At 33.5% G+C, this 16,039-nt stretch overlaps 3 protein-coding genes across 3 annotated transcripts; 1 reads left to right on the top strand and 2 right to left on the bottom strand.

The window, feature by feature from the left end:
- Window positions 1-1,556: 1,556 nt before the first annotated feature.
- LOC144576262 (ferredoxin--NADP reductase, leaf isozyme, chloroplastic-like) lies at window positions 1,557-5,240 on the bottom strand. Its single transcript, XM_078326579.1, has 9 exons — window positions 4,969-5,240; window positions 4,333-4,573; window positions 3,724-3,857; window positions 3,418-3,496; window positions 3,201-3,292; window positions 3,016-3,093; window positions 2,847-2,909; window positions 2,209-2,443; window positions 1,557-1,852 (listed from the first exon to the last, which is right to left on the bottom strand). The coding sequence occupies exons 1-9, from the start codon at window positions 5,056-5,058 to the stop codon at window positions 1,785-1,787; spliced, it is 1,080 nt and encodes a 359-aa protein (XP_078182705.1). The 5' UTR covers window positions 5,059-5,240; the 3' UTR covers window positions 1,557-1,784.
- A 4,302-nt stretch (window positions 5,241-9,542) lies between these two features.
- LOC144576070 (RNA polymerase Rpb7 N-terminal domain-containing protein) lies at window positions 9,543-12,741 on the top strand. The gene is made up of 8 exons (XM_078326319.1): window positions 9,543-9,794; window positions 10,835-10,951; window positions 11,187-11,282; window positions 11,376-11,463; window positions 11,568-11,631; window positions 11,973-12,051; window positions 12,148-12,237; window positions 12,478-12,741. Exons 2-8 carry the CDS (start codon window positions 10,841-10,843, stop codon window positions 12,520-12,522), a joined length of 573 nt encoding a protein of 190 aa, XP_078182445.1. The 5' UTR covers window positions 9,543-9,794; window positions 10,835-10,840; the 3' UTR covers window positions 12,523-12,741.
- Window positions 12,742-12,944: 203 nt separating this feature from the next.
- CDSP32 (chloroplastic drought-induced stress protein of 32 kD) lies at window positions 12,945-15,478 on the bottom strand. The gene is made up of 4 exons (XM_078326318.1): window positions 15,023-15,478; window positions 14,694-14,829; window positions 14,067-14,313; window positions 12,945-13,377 (listed from the first exon to the last, which is right to left on the bottom strand). The coding sequence occupies exons 1-4, from the start codon at window positions 15,423-15,425 to the stop codon at window positions 13,150-13,152; spliced, it is 1,014 nt and encodes a 337-aa protein (XP_078182444.1). The 5' UTR covers window positions 15,426-15,478; the 3' UTR covers window positions 12,945-13,149.
- Between the last annotated feature and the right edge of the window lie 561 nt (window positions 15,479-16,039).

Here is a 16,039-nt window from a genome sequence, read left to right as displayed (position 1 = left end):
GATTGGTACAGTTTTAACGATTAATTGACAGAAATCAGAATAGCTTGAAAAGAGTTCCGGTCCGGTCTGGTTCTACACAGTTTCACGGGTTAATCGATCCGGTTCTACACAGTTCTAGTGAAAACATTCTACCCAAATTCTTGCTATCCGGTCTAGTTCAGTTTTGGAGCATGGTCCGCACGGTCCGGGTCCGAATCACGGATGGTTCGGTCCGATTTTCAACACACATATACTAATAGGATAATTAATTGTGAAGCAGAGTGTGTTTTATCCTATCAATATAGTATCATGAGGTTTGTTTTTTCCTATCACTTGCATCGCATTTTAACCCCTTCTTGACCCCATTCATCAGAACAATTTAATTTAAACTCAATCCAAAGCCATTCAGGGGACTATTTGGTTTAGTCCGGTTCATACCGTCGGCACACAGAACAATTTAGTTCTAAGACATGGTATAATATTAAAAAAAATTATTACATCCAGATATACGAGTTATGGTGTGTTTTGTGTCCATTTGTATGTAGTGATCACTCTTTGAAAATAATGGTATTACATGTAGAAAATAATGGTATTACATGTAGAGTGGAAAAATATGCCTTTTAGTCTTGTATCATGCCGTGATCAAGTTAATTTTTCACGTGCCGTGCTGTATCGTGACTAAAATGTTAAGGAATAGTCACAGAACACGAATGGTCATGCCACGTGAGTCAGCCGTGCTCAAACGTGCCTCGCGTGACTCACGTGACTATTTAATCATAATTTAAATTGGTTTATTCAAGATTCATCATTTGATCAATATCTAATGGTCCTAATTAAACGTGACTCGCGTGATCACATGACGTGCCGTGCTCTGACTAGATATTTCATGTGACGTGTCGTGTTGTGCTAAAGTTTCAAAAAATAGTCATAGCGCGCGAATGATCACGACATGAAACAAGTGAGTCACACAGCACGTAATTGATAAGTGTGCGATGCCGTTCCATGACAGAGCCGGCTCCGCCATGCCATTTTTCCACTCTAATTACACGTCAGGTTTTCCACTCTAATTACACGTCAGGTAACCTGATATAATAACAGTACGAAACGACATGAGGAATTGAACGTGACAAAAACAACACAATTTTTGCCATTATTTATCCCAAATAACAATTCAAATTCTACAATAAATATATTTTTTTTACACAAATTGTTTTAACAACATATGTTTATTTATTTTATTTTTTCAAAATTATAACATCTTTTTAGTTTTTTCTTAAACAAACTGAAAATTTTAAAAATAATTAAATATGATAAAACATAACTAATGACATTACATTTTGTTATGATACAATTTGATCACAGCATAACTAATATTTGATTATCCGCGTACGGCGTACCTTGATTATTATCCGCAATTTTAATCAATTCAAAATTAATTTAATCACAACACAATACAATACAGATCAAATTTACATGCCTAATACGCCGAATAAAAGGTTATGAACTGCACGTTCTTTTTTTAACAAAAAAGGGTAAAGAGACGATATCTAATTTTGTTCGAGAGAATAAATATCTAATTTTGAAGAGACGAAAACAAATTCATTTAATGCTTGGAAGTTAGAGCTTGGGAAACAGAGCAGCAGAAGTATTTATAGAGCGCTTGCTAAGTGAAGAATATATTCCCTGTACACACATGGTTAACCGTAGGTATCTCGAAATTTCACTTTACAGATATCATGTTTTTTTTTTTACTCATGTTGGTTCTCATTTTTCTCGCAAAGAATCAATGCAAGAAACCTAATCAATTAATAGACTTCAACATTCCATTGTTCTGCCTTCTTTAGTTGCCTCTTGTATTCTGTCCAGTCAATTCCTACAGAAAAAAATTCCATGAGAAAAATTTAAACAGTGCATGGATAAATATTCAAAACAATTACTAAGATACCATTTTAATTTCTTGTATATCCCTTTGTTAACATTGATACCGGGCAGCATTTATCCTCCCATTTTCTTCCCGACCAATTTTTGGGAAAGGAATTAAGATTTCTTTTGCTATAAAAAATGTACCATAGACTTTACAACTAAGGTAGGTATTGCAGCAATAATGTTCAAGCATATAATTTTTCAATCCAGGATGTGAGGTTACGTATCAATTTATTTACTATCAAAAATTTTAATCTTATTTTACTAAACCAATAATGAAAAGGGTTTATTTCTTTAATTTTTTACCATCGTTTGCAGCAAGAGAGACCATGATGTCATCAATACCCTTCTCCATGCCTTTCAATCCGCACATGTAGACAAAGGTGTTATCTTTCTTAAGCAGCTCCCACAATTCGCTTGCGTATTCCGCCATGCGGGTTTGGATGTACATTTTCTCTCCCTTGGCATTTGTCTGCTCCCTGCTCACCGCAAAATCCAGCCTGAAGTTATCAGGAGCCTTCTCCTTCATCTTCTCAAATTCCTATATTATAAAAAAATTGAACGAGTAAGTATTGCTATGAGAAATTCTCGAAGTATGGTTCAGATTTAGTATTGTTTTTAAAAGTAATTTCTATGAGAAACAGGTGCGGGTCTACGTGTAGCCCAGGGATGCTTAGCCACCCCATGATTTCAAAAACTTTTACCAAGTATATTGAAATTTAATTTAATTTTAAGTTTCTTAGTTTTTATATAGTTCGGTCCCTCATAAAATGCTAAATGTGTGCTTGCAACCTAGTGGTTAGAATTCCAATTAGTGGTTGTGGTTCAAATCACAGTGACCACACATTGTTTATTTTCACATATTATACATTTTATGTTTCAGCCCTCCTATCTAAATTTTATAGTTCCGCCTCGGATGAAAAATAGAGTGACCAAATTTTTACCTCCTTGTAGAGCAATGAGCTGCTTGTTGGAACTCCCAAGAAAAGCCATGCCAAGCCATTGAACTACAAAGTACACAAGCACGAAACACTCATGAAAAATTATACGACATCTTACAAATGAAAAAAGTTGAATTAGTGTAATATAATGACTGAATATTTCTTTTATCACCTTGTAGTCCTCATGCTTTTCAAAGAACATTTTCCACAAGAAAGCACGGAAAGGAGCAATTCCAGTTCCAGTACCAAGCTGGAAAACAAAAGAAATCATTAATAGACTTTCTTATATTGTGAAGTGAACTTATTTAAAAATAAATTTGTTTGTAGTTGTGGTTAGTAATTTTTTTTTTGTTTTACCATGACGACGGTTGCATTTGGGTCTTTTGGCATAAGCATTTCTTTCCCTACTGGACCTGTCAGCTTAACTGGAGCACCCGGTTTCAAATCACCTAAAGAAGAAACATAAATGTAAAGCTAACGATCATCATAAATATTAATGATAGTAACAGGAACAAACTTTTAGAAGGTCTAGTATAAGATTAAAAAATGATATCACAAAAATTGATAAGCTCACATAAGAAGTTAGAACAAACTCCCTTAACAATCTCCCCTTGATCATTTGTGTAGACAAGCCTCTTTACACACAAAGACACCTAATCAAACATCAAAAACATAGCAAATTGAATCACAAACATACGACAAGATAAATAAAGAAAATGTCGATGAATTCATGTGTATCTGTGTTTAATCCTTCTCACTTTCCTTCTTCCAATGTTTATCAAGAACTATAGCACCAATATGGTGACCGGTACCAGACAACCAGTTGGTAACAGCATTGGCAAAAAGGCACACTTGAATAAAAAAACAAAAGGAAACTTACAGTTTTTGAATCCCCAAAATCACCAAGGGCACTGCTAGCAATAGAATATAGCCTTAGCTTGTGCGGCTTGCCATTTTTATCTACTCCATCTGGTATAACACCAACGGATTGACCTTCTCTGTATGGAATCAATCCTGAAAAACAGATAATAAATCAAAAGTTACTCAAAAATAACCGAAACCAAGCATATTAGTTATGGCCATATACCCAAAATCAACGCACATTTCAAAAATGAACTCTGATCAAATAATTTATAAAGGAAACAAAACTAATTAATGATGGAAGGTCAAATGTATACTAGCCAATGTTCAAATGACAACATGCTGAGGAACTGGCAGCTGAATAGAGGCAAAAATCAGTAACTAGAAAAAAGAAGAAAGATAATTATAGTGTACATCCATCTTTTATGACCGGCATCTGTTTAAGGTTTAATTTTTTTTTTAAAATGTTGATCGTATGATTTGCTAAAGGACCAACCACATATATATATAGTTAATTCATTTCTTAGTATTATCATGCGACATTTTTGAAAATAAAAAAATGCAGTGGAGCAATAATAAGCAAAAAGGTATAATATATATGTCAAAAAAAATGGTTTAAGTTACACACCCTCAGTGCTGAAAACCATGTGCCAGGTCTCGCCAGGCGCATCATCACCGGTAATTTTTGTGTTAAGAAGGCACATGCCAGTGTACGGGTCTTTTGGCTTGTATGAGTTTGTGACAAGACCTTCGTCCTGCTTTTTTGATTCCTTCACAACCTTTTTTGGTGCTTCAGTAGTTACTTGTGCTCTGACGATTGATAGCTTTCCACTGATTGATACATTTCTCCGATGAGAGAAAACAAAACTCTACGCATGCAAATGAACAATTTTTCAGTTGGCATGTGCTCAATCAAGAGATCAAAACCGGTTTTATAAAATGCATTAGCACAATAGTTGCTCAATTTTCTAAAGTAACTATTAAATTAACTACATCACAATTGTTCTTAAAATGTTTATGTATCAGAGGCTTAATTTTTCCTTTTTCAAGGAAAAAAAAAGTTTTTTTCAATAAAATTAATTTAATTTGTACTGAATGTGTAGAGAAACGACTTATATATTGTGCTTTAGTTACATCAAACAAATAAATAGTTCCCGTAATTCAAAGGTATATAGGAGGGGATCAGGATCTTAATTTCATCACTGTGTTTGCTAATACCAGAATTAATGTAGAAAAACATGGAAGAAGTGTGCGCATTAATTACCTTGTTGAAAGAAGAGGAGGGGACAGAAAGAGAAGTCGACTTGGTTGAAGAAAGAGAGACCGTAGCGGTAACAGCTGTGGCCGAGGCCATCGATGTATGTGAGAGAGAAAGAGAGATGAGATATTGTGAGAAGTGTGAGTGAGTGAGAGTAAAAGAATAATAAGAGAGGAGAAGGGATATAGAAGAGATGTGGATATGAGTGGAGGAGAGAGGCGATTGGAAGGAAGTGGTCGCTGTGTCTCCCGCTCTCTCTGAGACAATTGGGATTTTTTTTTTCTCATAGTTCGGGGCTTTCCTAGCTATTTATCTATCTACTTTAAAATTGAGGAATTAACTTTATCGACACTTAAAATATTATAAACAATTTGAAGATAAAAAAGACTGATTTTGTCCGTTTTATAGATTACAACTAAGGGTAAAAATGGTATGGATAAATATCCAATTCGTATTCGAAAATTTAAATATGGATGTCTGATATTTGAATATCCGTGTGAATAAGAATACTGATATGGTTTTATGTTTCAATTATTCGTATCCGACGACTAGTAGATATATACTAAATATTTTAATATATAAAGAGAAAATAACATAGATCATATCTAACATATTTATTTTGTTTTTTTAAGTTTTTAATTATGAATTATTAAAGTTCTTAAAAATAAAAGAAAAAAATAGAGGCATTTGAACTCTCCTCATATAATATATATTTACTATTTAGATATGGAAAATTAAAATGTAAAATCATATCAATATTTTTATCCACACGGATATTCAGATTTCGAGTATCAAATATCCAAATTTAAGATTTTGAATACGGATCGAATACGAATTGGATATTATCCATACAGTTTTCATCCCTAAAATTCACTCATTCATCCTATACATCTATGATAATCTCCCTTCATTGAGGATCTGCCATTGTCGCTGTATTTCCGAATATTGTAGTTAAAAAAAAAGTTAATATTCCTGTAGTATTAATTGTTCTAGAATTTAATTTTAATTTTACTTTTTTCAAACAAAAATAATCTGGATGAAACATAGTCCTTTAGATAGGATCAAGATTTTAAATAACGTTTATAGCGGTATAACGGGGAGATAAAAAAAAAATGGGGCTTTAGCGAATAGTGCAGCTATAGCGAAAGCTATCATAAATAGCGTTTTTTTTATTTCAAAAATTATATTTTATGTTTCTACTAATAGTAAACATGTCTCATCAAGAAAAAAAATACCAAATTAATTAAGAAAGTTCAAATTGTCATTTAAAATTGAACCAATACAAAGTTCAAATTGAACCAATATAAAGTTCATATTGTCATTCAAAATATCTCTAATTCAAAAACTGTCGATATATTTTATATTCAAAATATACCACTATCATATATTAATGCATGATACAAAATTTAATTGATATAGCGGTATAGTCCGCACATGTTCCATTGTATTGATATAATTTGATAAAGTAAAAAAAAAAAAGCCATCTGGACATTAAGGCCCATTAAAATTGCAAAATCATAAGCCCATGTAGCATAGCGGACCGCTATTGCCGCTACGCTCTATAGCGGCCGTAGCTCGATTATCACAGTTTTATCCCGTAACTTAGCTTTCTAAGTCCAAAACCACTATAACTAGCTATTTAGAACACTGAATAGGATCGATTCGCAGCTCCAAGTTTGTGCTGCGAATTCTTTTCATGACCAGACCGTTGTCACTTGTCAAGATCAGGAATTGTGAGGAATGGCTTTGACGGACTGAATTAGTAAATTGTTTTTTTTTTTCTGGAATGCAAGCATTAGTTATTGCAGGGAATGAATCTATGATAATTATGTTTATGAGTTTATTTGATAACCAAATTTTATGTTTTTTGGACATTTTACTTGGACAAAATTTGGTCTCCTAGTACATTTTAATATGAAGATCATGTTGATCGGTTAGGATCGATCATTTGGACTTTTGAAAATAGTGATAAAATATTATGAGGCACAATCAGGCATGAAAGACATGAGATATTTGAACTATTCTCTTGATATATACATTGTTTTTTCAATGCACATGTAAAATATTATGATACTTAATTTTATTTTGTTTATTATCAAAAGCTTGTAAATACACTAATGTGCATAATTTTTTGAGATGGGCTACAGTGAGTTGCGAAGTAAAGCAACTATTTTACTTCACGCTAGGGGGGGTAAATCGCTCATAACTCGTGAGCCGCTCATAACTCGCTCATTAAAAGCTCGCCTAAACTCGCTCATTTATCTGCTCATTTAAACTCGCTCATTAACAACTCGTTCATTTACTTAATGAGCGAGCATGAGCATGACCCAACTCGCTCATAACTCACTCATTAAGAATTTACCACATCTAATCCCTGCCACATTTAATCCTATGTAATTATGTGTAACATCAACCTTGCCCCATTAAGATTGATAGATAGTGAGCATAATTTTGTATTTAATCTTGTGTAATATAGTGAGCACAATGTAACATTTAATCCTGTGTAATATACTAATATTCATAGTTTCATATTCATTTTTTTTTGTAAATCGGCAGAACCAAAACCTCCGCCTAAAGCCCAAAACAAGTAATAGTCATAACAACTCGCTCATTTAAATGAATTATGACAATTTGTTAGATTTTGTTATGATGACTTTTAACAAATTTTGTTATGCGTGGGCATACTATATAATTTTGTTATGAGTCATAAGTTATAACTCGTGAGCCGCTCATAACTCGCTCATTAAAAGCTTGCTCATTTACAACTCGCTCATTTATCCGCTCATTTAAACTCGCTCATTTACTTAATGAGCGAGCATGAGCATACCCTAACTCGCTTATGCTCTCTCATTAATCATCCACGCTCATATTTTGCGATTTTAAAGTTCAAAATGTCGATCCGAACCGTTCATCTTGTTCTCCATACTGAAATGTGCTTGGAGACCAAATTTTACATTTTTTGGAAATTTTTTTACTATTTATTAAGCAATTTTGAAAGTCGCTGATCTGATGGTCCAGAAAATTTTACTGTTTACAGCAAAACAGCAATTTTCAAAAATGCTTAATAAATAGTAAAAAAATTCCAAAAAATGTAAAATTTGGTCTCCAAGTACATTTCAATATGGATTAAACATCTAACAGTTTGGATCGGTCGTTTGGACTTTCAAAATAAAAATACGGTGTGAAGTAGAAACGCGTTTTACTTCGTAACTCACCATAGCCCATCTCTAATTTGTTTATGTTGATTTTTTAATTTACTAATTAATGTTTAAACAAAATCTAATAGTGATAATTTTTATGTGCATATAGTAAAAATAATATAGATTACATCTAATTGTTTTATTTTAACAAATAAGTTTTAAAAATTGTTATTAAAAAAATATAAAAAATGATACGATGTACCACAAAAATTGAAGATACTTGAATCATCTCTTAAACAATTAAAGGTTGATATTAAAAAAATTAAAAGCATACTTGTTTGTTAATTATTAATACTAGACAATTAGAATTACATTTATTTTTTATTCACTGTGGTTGTTGGGCTTTATATGAAACTTCTTATGTGCACTAACTTGCCTTTGTCAACGGACGAGTTTAGGTTGAAATTACACCTCGACGAACAATATATTTATTTCTTTTAAAGTTTAATTAAAAAGTTCTTAAAGTTGTTTTTGAATTGAAAGTTCTAGAAAGAAAAAAAAAAAAACATATACGTGTTTTTGAATCGAAACTTTTTAAATTACACCTCCACGAATGTTACATTAATTTTTTTTATAGAAAAAAAATATATAAGTGTTTTGTAGGATATTTCGTCTTCCATGAGTAATGCTACAGTACTATTTATAGAGCATAATGGTATGTATTATGAATCAATATTTTTATTTTTAAAGTCCAAACAATTGATCTAAATCGTTCAAAATAATCTACATATAAAAATGTACTAGTAGGTTAAATTTTATAATTTTTATAATTTTTTTATTTTTTTCAGATATATATAGAAAATCACTTGATCTAAAGATTCTAGATCATTCAAAAGTAATGATTCCCTATCTATCTAAAAAATAGTAAACAAATTATAATAAATATAAAAAAGAATTTGCAAATATATTTTCATATAATATCATGTTATATGGTTCTGATGCATAGTACTGAACCTCATTCGTCTTTTATTAATAACAACTCTTAAATGTTTAAAGATATGGAAAGCAAGTTTACATATTGTGTTGTTGAAAATTAAGATGGTATTTTCATCTCAAAAAAGAAAATTAAGATGGTCTTTTAACATCGTATACTTTACTTCGAGCAGCGCAACGTAGTGCAGTCCAAAGTATTTTTATTTCTCAACAGCGCTGTGTGAGCTAAAATCGCGCTGTTAAAATCCACAGCCCTCACCTCCTGGTTTGGTCCGCATCCTCTGTAATATTTCAAATTTTGAGTTTATATCCAGGTCGCCCGATCAGAATCCGGCACAATCCGGTCCGAGGTGGAATGAGCGGGGTCTTTAATATTGGTGCAACAGATCTGACGGTCCCGATCTAAAATAAAAGTAAGATTTACTTTAGGTGATATGAATTCCTCCGTTAAAACCCACAATCCCTCTCATTTTCTCTGCCGCCTCTTCGCCGCTCCTCTTTTCCGTTTTCGGACAAATTTTCCCTCTTCGCTACCGCCGCGGCTGTGCCACGTCGGAAACCCCTTCACCCGCTTTACCTTTTGCTCCTCTCGTACCACCTTTCTCTGAACCCTGACTGACGCTAAAACCAACTCTTCTGGAAGTTTTCTTCATTGGTCTTGCGTGACAAGGGCTCTTCTATTCTTCGTTGACAGTAAAGGTAATGTTCGCTTACAGTTTATTCTTTGTTGATTGGTTGGTTCGTACTGGTGTAAATTTTAGACTACTGCTTGAGTAACAAATTTGCAGAATAGAGTTGATTGACAAGAATTGGGTAAGCCGAAATTGAATTATTATAAGATACTTTAATTGTAGATTTGTGTGGTGCTACCAGTTTTCTCGAAGTCACTCTGATTTGACGGGATTGAGTAAAATTATAGTTATCTTTTGAGAAACTTAGAGAGGGATAGAGGTCGAAGCTCTTTGTCTTTCTCAGTGGCAACTACAAAATCTTACTTACAAAATAATGTTTTGTTTACCACCACACTCCTTCTAAGTGCTACATGAGGTTGTTTATGAAGTTCAATATGCTACTTTGACTGATCAAGATGTAATTAGATTTTTATGAGGTTTGTGATACTTGTGCCAGAAGAAAGTGGTTTGCATTTGCTCTTAATACTGTCAACAATCTTGGTGTTTGGGGTTTAAGGACTTGGTCCATGATTGTTGCTTGATTTGTAAGTCTTGAACTTGAATAAGGTTAGCAAGTTCATTTCAAAAACTGAAAAGAGGTGAATATGGACTCAATTTTTCTCTGTTTGTAATGACTTTAACACATGGTCAGGGGTGTCTGTATTGGTTTTACATTTCAAATTGCAACTGGCTATTACCTTTTCAAATCTTGCAGTTTGGGCAGTTGTTTGGTATTGGGCTTTTTATAATGCTTCATTAAATTGGAGAGAAGCATGATCCAATGCTCCAAAGCCCTTTTAAGATACAGAGAAAGAAGCATGCCCTTTTTTACCTTGACTGCCCCGAAACCCTTTCCCAAGTTCCAAGAATTGCAATATACATTTCTTTGTCAAAAAATCAGTATTTTTGTAAGCACAATATATTTTTTTTTTTAAAAAAAAAGGCCCAAGTCTGTTCCATTAACATGAAACTTTGATAACTACATTTAATCTAAGCACAATAATAATTTTCTTAAACAAGGTAGAAAAACAATAAGAAATTTCTTATTTTTTATTTTGTTTTTTCCAGGTAAATATGTTTTATCTCAGTCAAATTGAGCAGAATTTGCCGATGCCACCCCACTTACTTAGGCCTCCTTTACTTGATGCAATAAGGGGTGAACTTGAAAAGCTTTATTTAGATAAGGTATGATAACAGATAATTACTCCCTTTTTTTCTGCTGATTTAAAGATTTGTTTACTACAAAATCTCCAATATGACACCTGAAGTCTAAGTTTGTAAAGCCTAGTTAAACCTAAACTAACTTCGACTTGTATCACAAGTGTACCAGACTGGCCTGGTATGTTGATCTATGCTTGTCATTTCAAATAATTAGGTCTAGGTGTATAGCTTTTAACAATTTTACTGGTACTTCTTCCAGGTTATTGCAAATTTGGGGCTTTGTATTTCAGTATATGATATTCAATCAGTTGAAGGTGGTTTTATTTTCCCCGGAGATGGTTGTGCAACTTATCAGGTGTATATACATTTTCTTACTTAGGTTATATCATTGTTTTTTGTTTGATAATTATAATCTGTGTGCAATTTACTAAATTTTGTACTGGTGTAGGTTAGTTGTAGGTTGGTGATGTTTCGGCCTTTTGTTGGAGAAGTCATTGTAGGAAAGATAGAGAGCTGTGATGAGTTTGGTTTGCAAGGTTATTTTTGTAATAAATTGTTCATTGAACTTGTGCTTAAAGAAATTTTCATTATTTAGCAATTATTTACCTTTCATATATGTATATATTTTTGGTCCTTCCAGTGTCTCTTGGGTTCTTCAATGATATTAAGATACCTACTCACCTCATGATGGAACCCAATCACAGGTTATATTCTTTTTTTCTTAATTTCTCCAAAGAGAGGTGAAGAGTAGGAGGGAATGGAACGGAATGGGAAACATTATTTTTTGTATTCTCTTGGTTGGTTGTTTCTTTTCATTACACTCCAATTTGGGAAGTAACACAATACAAGCTTTAAAAAAATTATATGAGGTTAAAAGAGTAACTTTCTTTAACCTTATCCAATCAAAGAAGATTGATATATGAAATTTCTGTTCCTCCCTTTCTATCCCTTTTGAATACCCTCTACTCAAACAATTTGTTAATATAATTTCATACTTTTCTTTGACATAGTTAGTTCTGTACTTTAATGGAATTGTTATTATTAGAGGAGAAGATGGGATATGGGTGTGGGTCTACAGTGAAGGCGGAGAAGATTCAAACTTTTCTCTTGATATAGATGAGGAGGTATCCCTTTTTTAATTGGCATGGTTTTGTGTTTTCTAATCAGCATGGTTTTCAGTAAAATGATATTAATAAGATAAAATATGTTTTTACCAATAGATAAGATTTCGAGTAGCAAATGTGAAATTCCCTCCTATTCCTGTTGAGCAATCTGAGGATTCTAAGCCCTTCTCGCCAATGGAAATTACTGTAAGTTTATCTTTTCTTTTATAAATAATATTTGCTTAAACTGAAGATTTGGAAATTATCTTCTAACTTTGACCCAGGGTGCATCACATATTTCCCTAATAAACTTGAATAAATTGCTTTTCCATTTTATGTTTCCCCAATAAAACTAATTTGATTATGCTGTGCCAATTAAATATCACAACACAGATTTTTAAATTTTACAAAATGGCCGCTGATTGAATCTACTATTTTGTTTGTTAGGGAGATATAAATGGTGATGGCTTGGGTCTTGTCTCTTGGTGGTAGAGAGTAGAGTACAATTATGCCCATGTAAAGGTGCTTATTATTCAAATTAGCATACTTTGGTAATTATTTTTCTGTAGTATCATTTTTGTTTTATAATTTCTTAGATGCATGTAATGTTGAGTTATTCGTAGGTGGTTGTAAACTAATTCAATTATCAATTTTGTTGCAATGCTACTGAGAAATATGACATTTCATTATTGGTATAATGCTGATTCCATCCATGTGTCTCTTTTAAATTGGTCCAGTACAATTTCCTTTTTTTATTTTGTACACCCTTAAAATAAAGCAGATGCAGTATCAGTCAGAACATCAACCAGAAACCATGAATCAACATTGCAAGTTACTGTACAATCTTGCTATTTCAAAATTCAACCAACGTTTAAAGTTAAATACAATTTTTGAAGAAAACCATTTGCATAATATACATGTCTAACAAACTCAACTTTCATGATCTAAAGGAATTTAAAGATATACAAAAATATGATAATAGTATCATCTGTTTCAATGTAGTATTTTTGTATGATATACAATTGCAATCTGGTCCATAAGATTTTTTTTTTTTTAATGTCCAAAACAGTGAAGTACAACAAATACAGCAACTAAAAGCTACAAAATATTTTTAGGAAGTTACATTACACCTTGATATCTGAGTATTTCACCAACAAGCTCCCCTTTGCCAGACCCAACATATCTACCGCAAATTTTTCCTTCTTTTATGAACAAAAATGTGGGAACCTCTACAACCCCCATATCTCTTAAAAACTCCATGCAGCTTTCATTCTCATCTCCATTCATTCTCGCAAAAACCACTATATCTGCCATTGACCTGGATAACTTAACCACTGTCGGGTACACCTGTTACAGTATAGCACAATATTATAATATTGTTTAGTGATCGGTATTGGCATAGTATGAACAAGAATGCTACTACTTACTGGTACATCATACTGAGCATGACCAACATAGTACTGGTACATCCAGTTTCAGAGAAGTGGATTCACAATATGTTATTCATGTACCACTAGCCTTTGTCATAACTATCTTATGCAGTTAGACCTCCTAGACCAGTCTTTTACTGACACACAAGGACTAAGATTGTTACGGGCTTAGTATGAAGTATGAATGGACATGGTACCAGTACATCTCTTTATTTAGCTCGACCATCATGGTGCTGGTATATCTTGTACTGAGCTTTGTGGATTCACAAGTTTTGTAACTGCCCTTTTTTATTGGTTTATTCCGTTCCTGTACGTCTAGTTCTAATCCTGATTTCAGAAAGTAGGTAAGCTTGGTAGTTACTAAGGCTGATGGTTTTGTACCACTACATTTCTGTACCAAGCTTAACTAGATACCGCCATCATGTACTTGCTTAGGTTATACCGAGTACATATCCTCTGAGGAAACATAATATTTCTGTTTAGATCCAGACCATCTGATAATAATCCGGGCCAATCCGGATCGAGGAGGAATGCTGATTCTGATCAAACAGTCAGGATCTAAACAGAAATATTATGTTACCTTAGGTGATTGAATTGAGGTTATACCTTGACGCAGGGTCCACAGTGCTTGAGGCCGACATCTAACACGATCAACTTTCCATCTTTGGCCTTGTGCTCAGCAACAAGGTCCTGGGCCTCTTGCTTGGAGTGAAGCTGCACTACTCCCTGGTGGTGATCTCCATAGTACAAGACATCTCCAGCCAACATCTCGGGACCCACGCCTTCCTCCTCATGCAGCTTCTCCATCCCTTTGTAGAATGTAAAGTGCGGGACCCGCGTGATGCCCTCCCTCCTACACCCCCAATATAAGTTAACCAACTTAATTAAAAATAGAATGTACATATAAATGGGACCTGAACCTTTCATAATTACACGGAAAGTGCACTGAATAAGAAGCATATATGTGAACCAATTTATCGGAAAATCAAGATGATGTGTTAGAAAATAGAATGTATGGTGAAAAATGTGAACTGTGCTTAAGGTATATTTAGTCAATAACAGTATACTATGGGGAAAGGAGTAAATTGGGCCATCTTTAATTGTGCTTAGCTTGCCCCTGATTCTGAAGCAAAAGTGATTTACTCTGACTTGTACCAGTAGAGGTTTGGTGCCAATTCCTAGTACCAGTATAGACTGACTATAATTTTAATAAACTGCAATACAGACACGTGCCTTAATAATTCTCTAGTCTCTTCTGATTCATCACCCATGACCAATAAGAAATCAACATCTCCACATGACCTGCTGATGGCTGCCACTTTTGGGTAAAATACTCTTCTTTTTCCTTCCAGTTCAGCTTCTAATTCATCTGTCATATAACACCACGTTTGGTTACTTTCTCAGTATGATATCATTATTATTTATAACTGTTTTCTTACAATTTTATATTTTGGGAGCTGTTTGGGACTATTTTTAATGAACCTGTGAGTACTGTGAGACTTATTTAATTACAATCAAAATAAAATGACCAAATTTGTTTTAAGTATTTCATTTGTTTATACCTTGTTCGTCTCCTATACCATTAATTACGCTCCGTTGCTTTGCGTTATATTCAACCACCACAAGCCGGTTTTTCGCAGCTTTTAAAGCGACATCAAACTCTTCTATGGTATGTATCTGGTGAATTTTATCTTCATTTTTGTTAGTATCACTTACTGAGGGTTTGTTATGGGTTGCTTGAGAGGAAGAGGAAGGAGGAGAGGCATGGAGAATTAGAGTTCTTGAGAGTGGTTTATTGAATGAAAAAGCAGGGGATAATATAGCTGGGTGGAGAGATAGCCTTGGTTTAGAGACAGATAGGGGAGATGTGAAGGGTTTAGAGATAAAGGTGGGCATGGTCGCCATTAATGCTGTTAATCTAAAGTTGTGAAAGCCTGTAGAGAGAGAGAGGGTGAGGTCATGCATGTACAAGTGGAGGTGTGAGAGGGGTGGGGGTACTAAAGGGGGATAATTCGTGAAGTTTGTGTGGTGGTTGTTTTAGGAGGTATAGATATTTGGTGGGTTTGTCATTTTCGTTACTAATCCTTATTTTTTTAGTTCATGAAAAAAGTGTATGCTTTAGGGGTGTAAACGGAGCGGATAATGCTAATATCATATCCGTATCTGTTCAATGAGCAGATACGGATAGCAAACGGATATCAAAATTTAAAATTATATCCGCCTTAAAACAGATACAGAGCGGATACTCTACGGATTCGGAACAAATAATTGTCAGATAATTGAGTTGTAAACTTTAAGATGCAAAATAGTGACTTGTTGTCTTGAAATAATGACTAAAACCAATTTAGCAGAGACTAAAAGCGTACTACATTCACGGACTAAAGTCTTGAATGAGAAAAAAATGGAGAGTGAAAAAATGTATGTAAAAATAAAATAAAATTGCATTATTGTAGCATCATCACCAGTGAAAAAAAGATTAAATTGAAAACCATATCGTATCATCATTTATACCACAATTAAGACTGAAATAAATATGTGATAATATATAATAACTTTTATCCGGAGCAGTAAAGTCAAAG

Source organism: Carex rostrata, chromosome 25, assembly GCF_964058835.1.
Source record: "Carex rostrata chromosome 25, lpCarRost1.2, whole genome shotgun sequence".
Lineage (NCBI taxonomy): Eukaryota > Viridiplantae > Streptophyta > Magnoliopsida > Poales > Cyperaceae > Carex > Carex rostrata.
The sequence above is the reverse complement of the archived record's forward strand: the minus strand, read 5'-3'. Positions and strand labels throughout refer to the sequence as shown.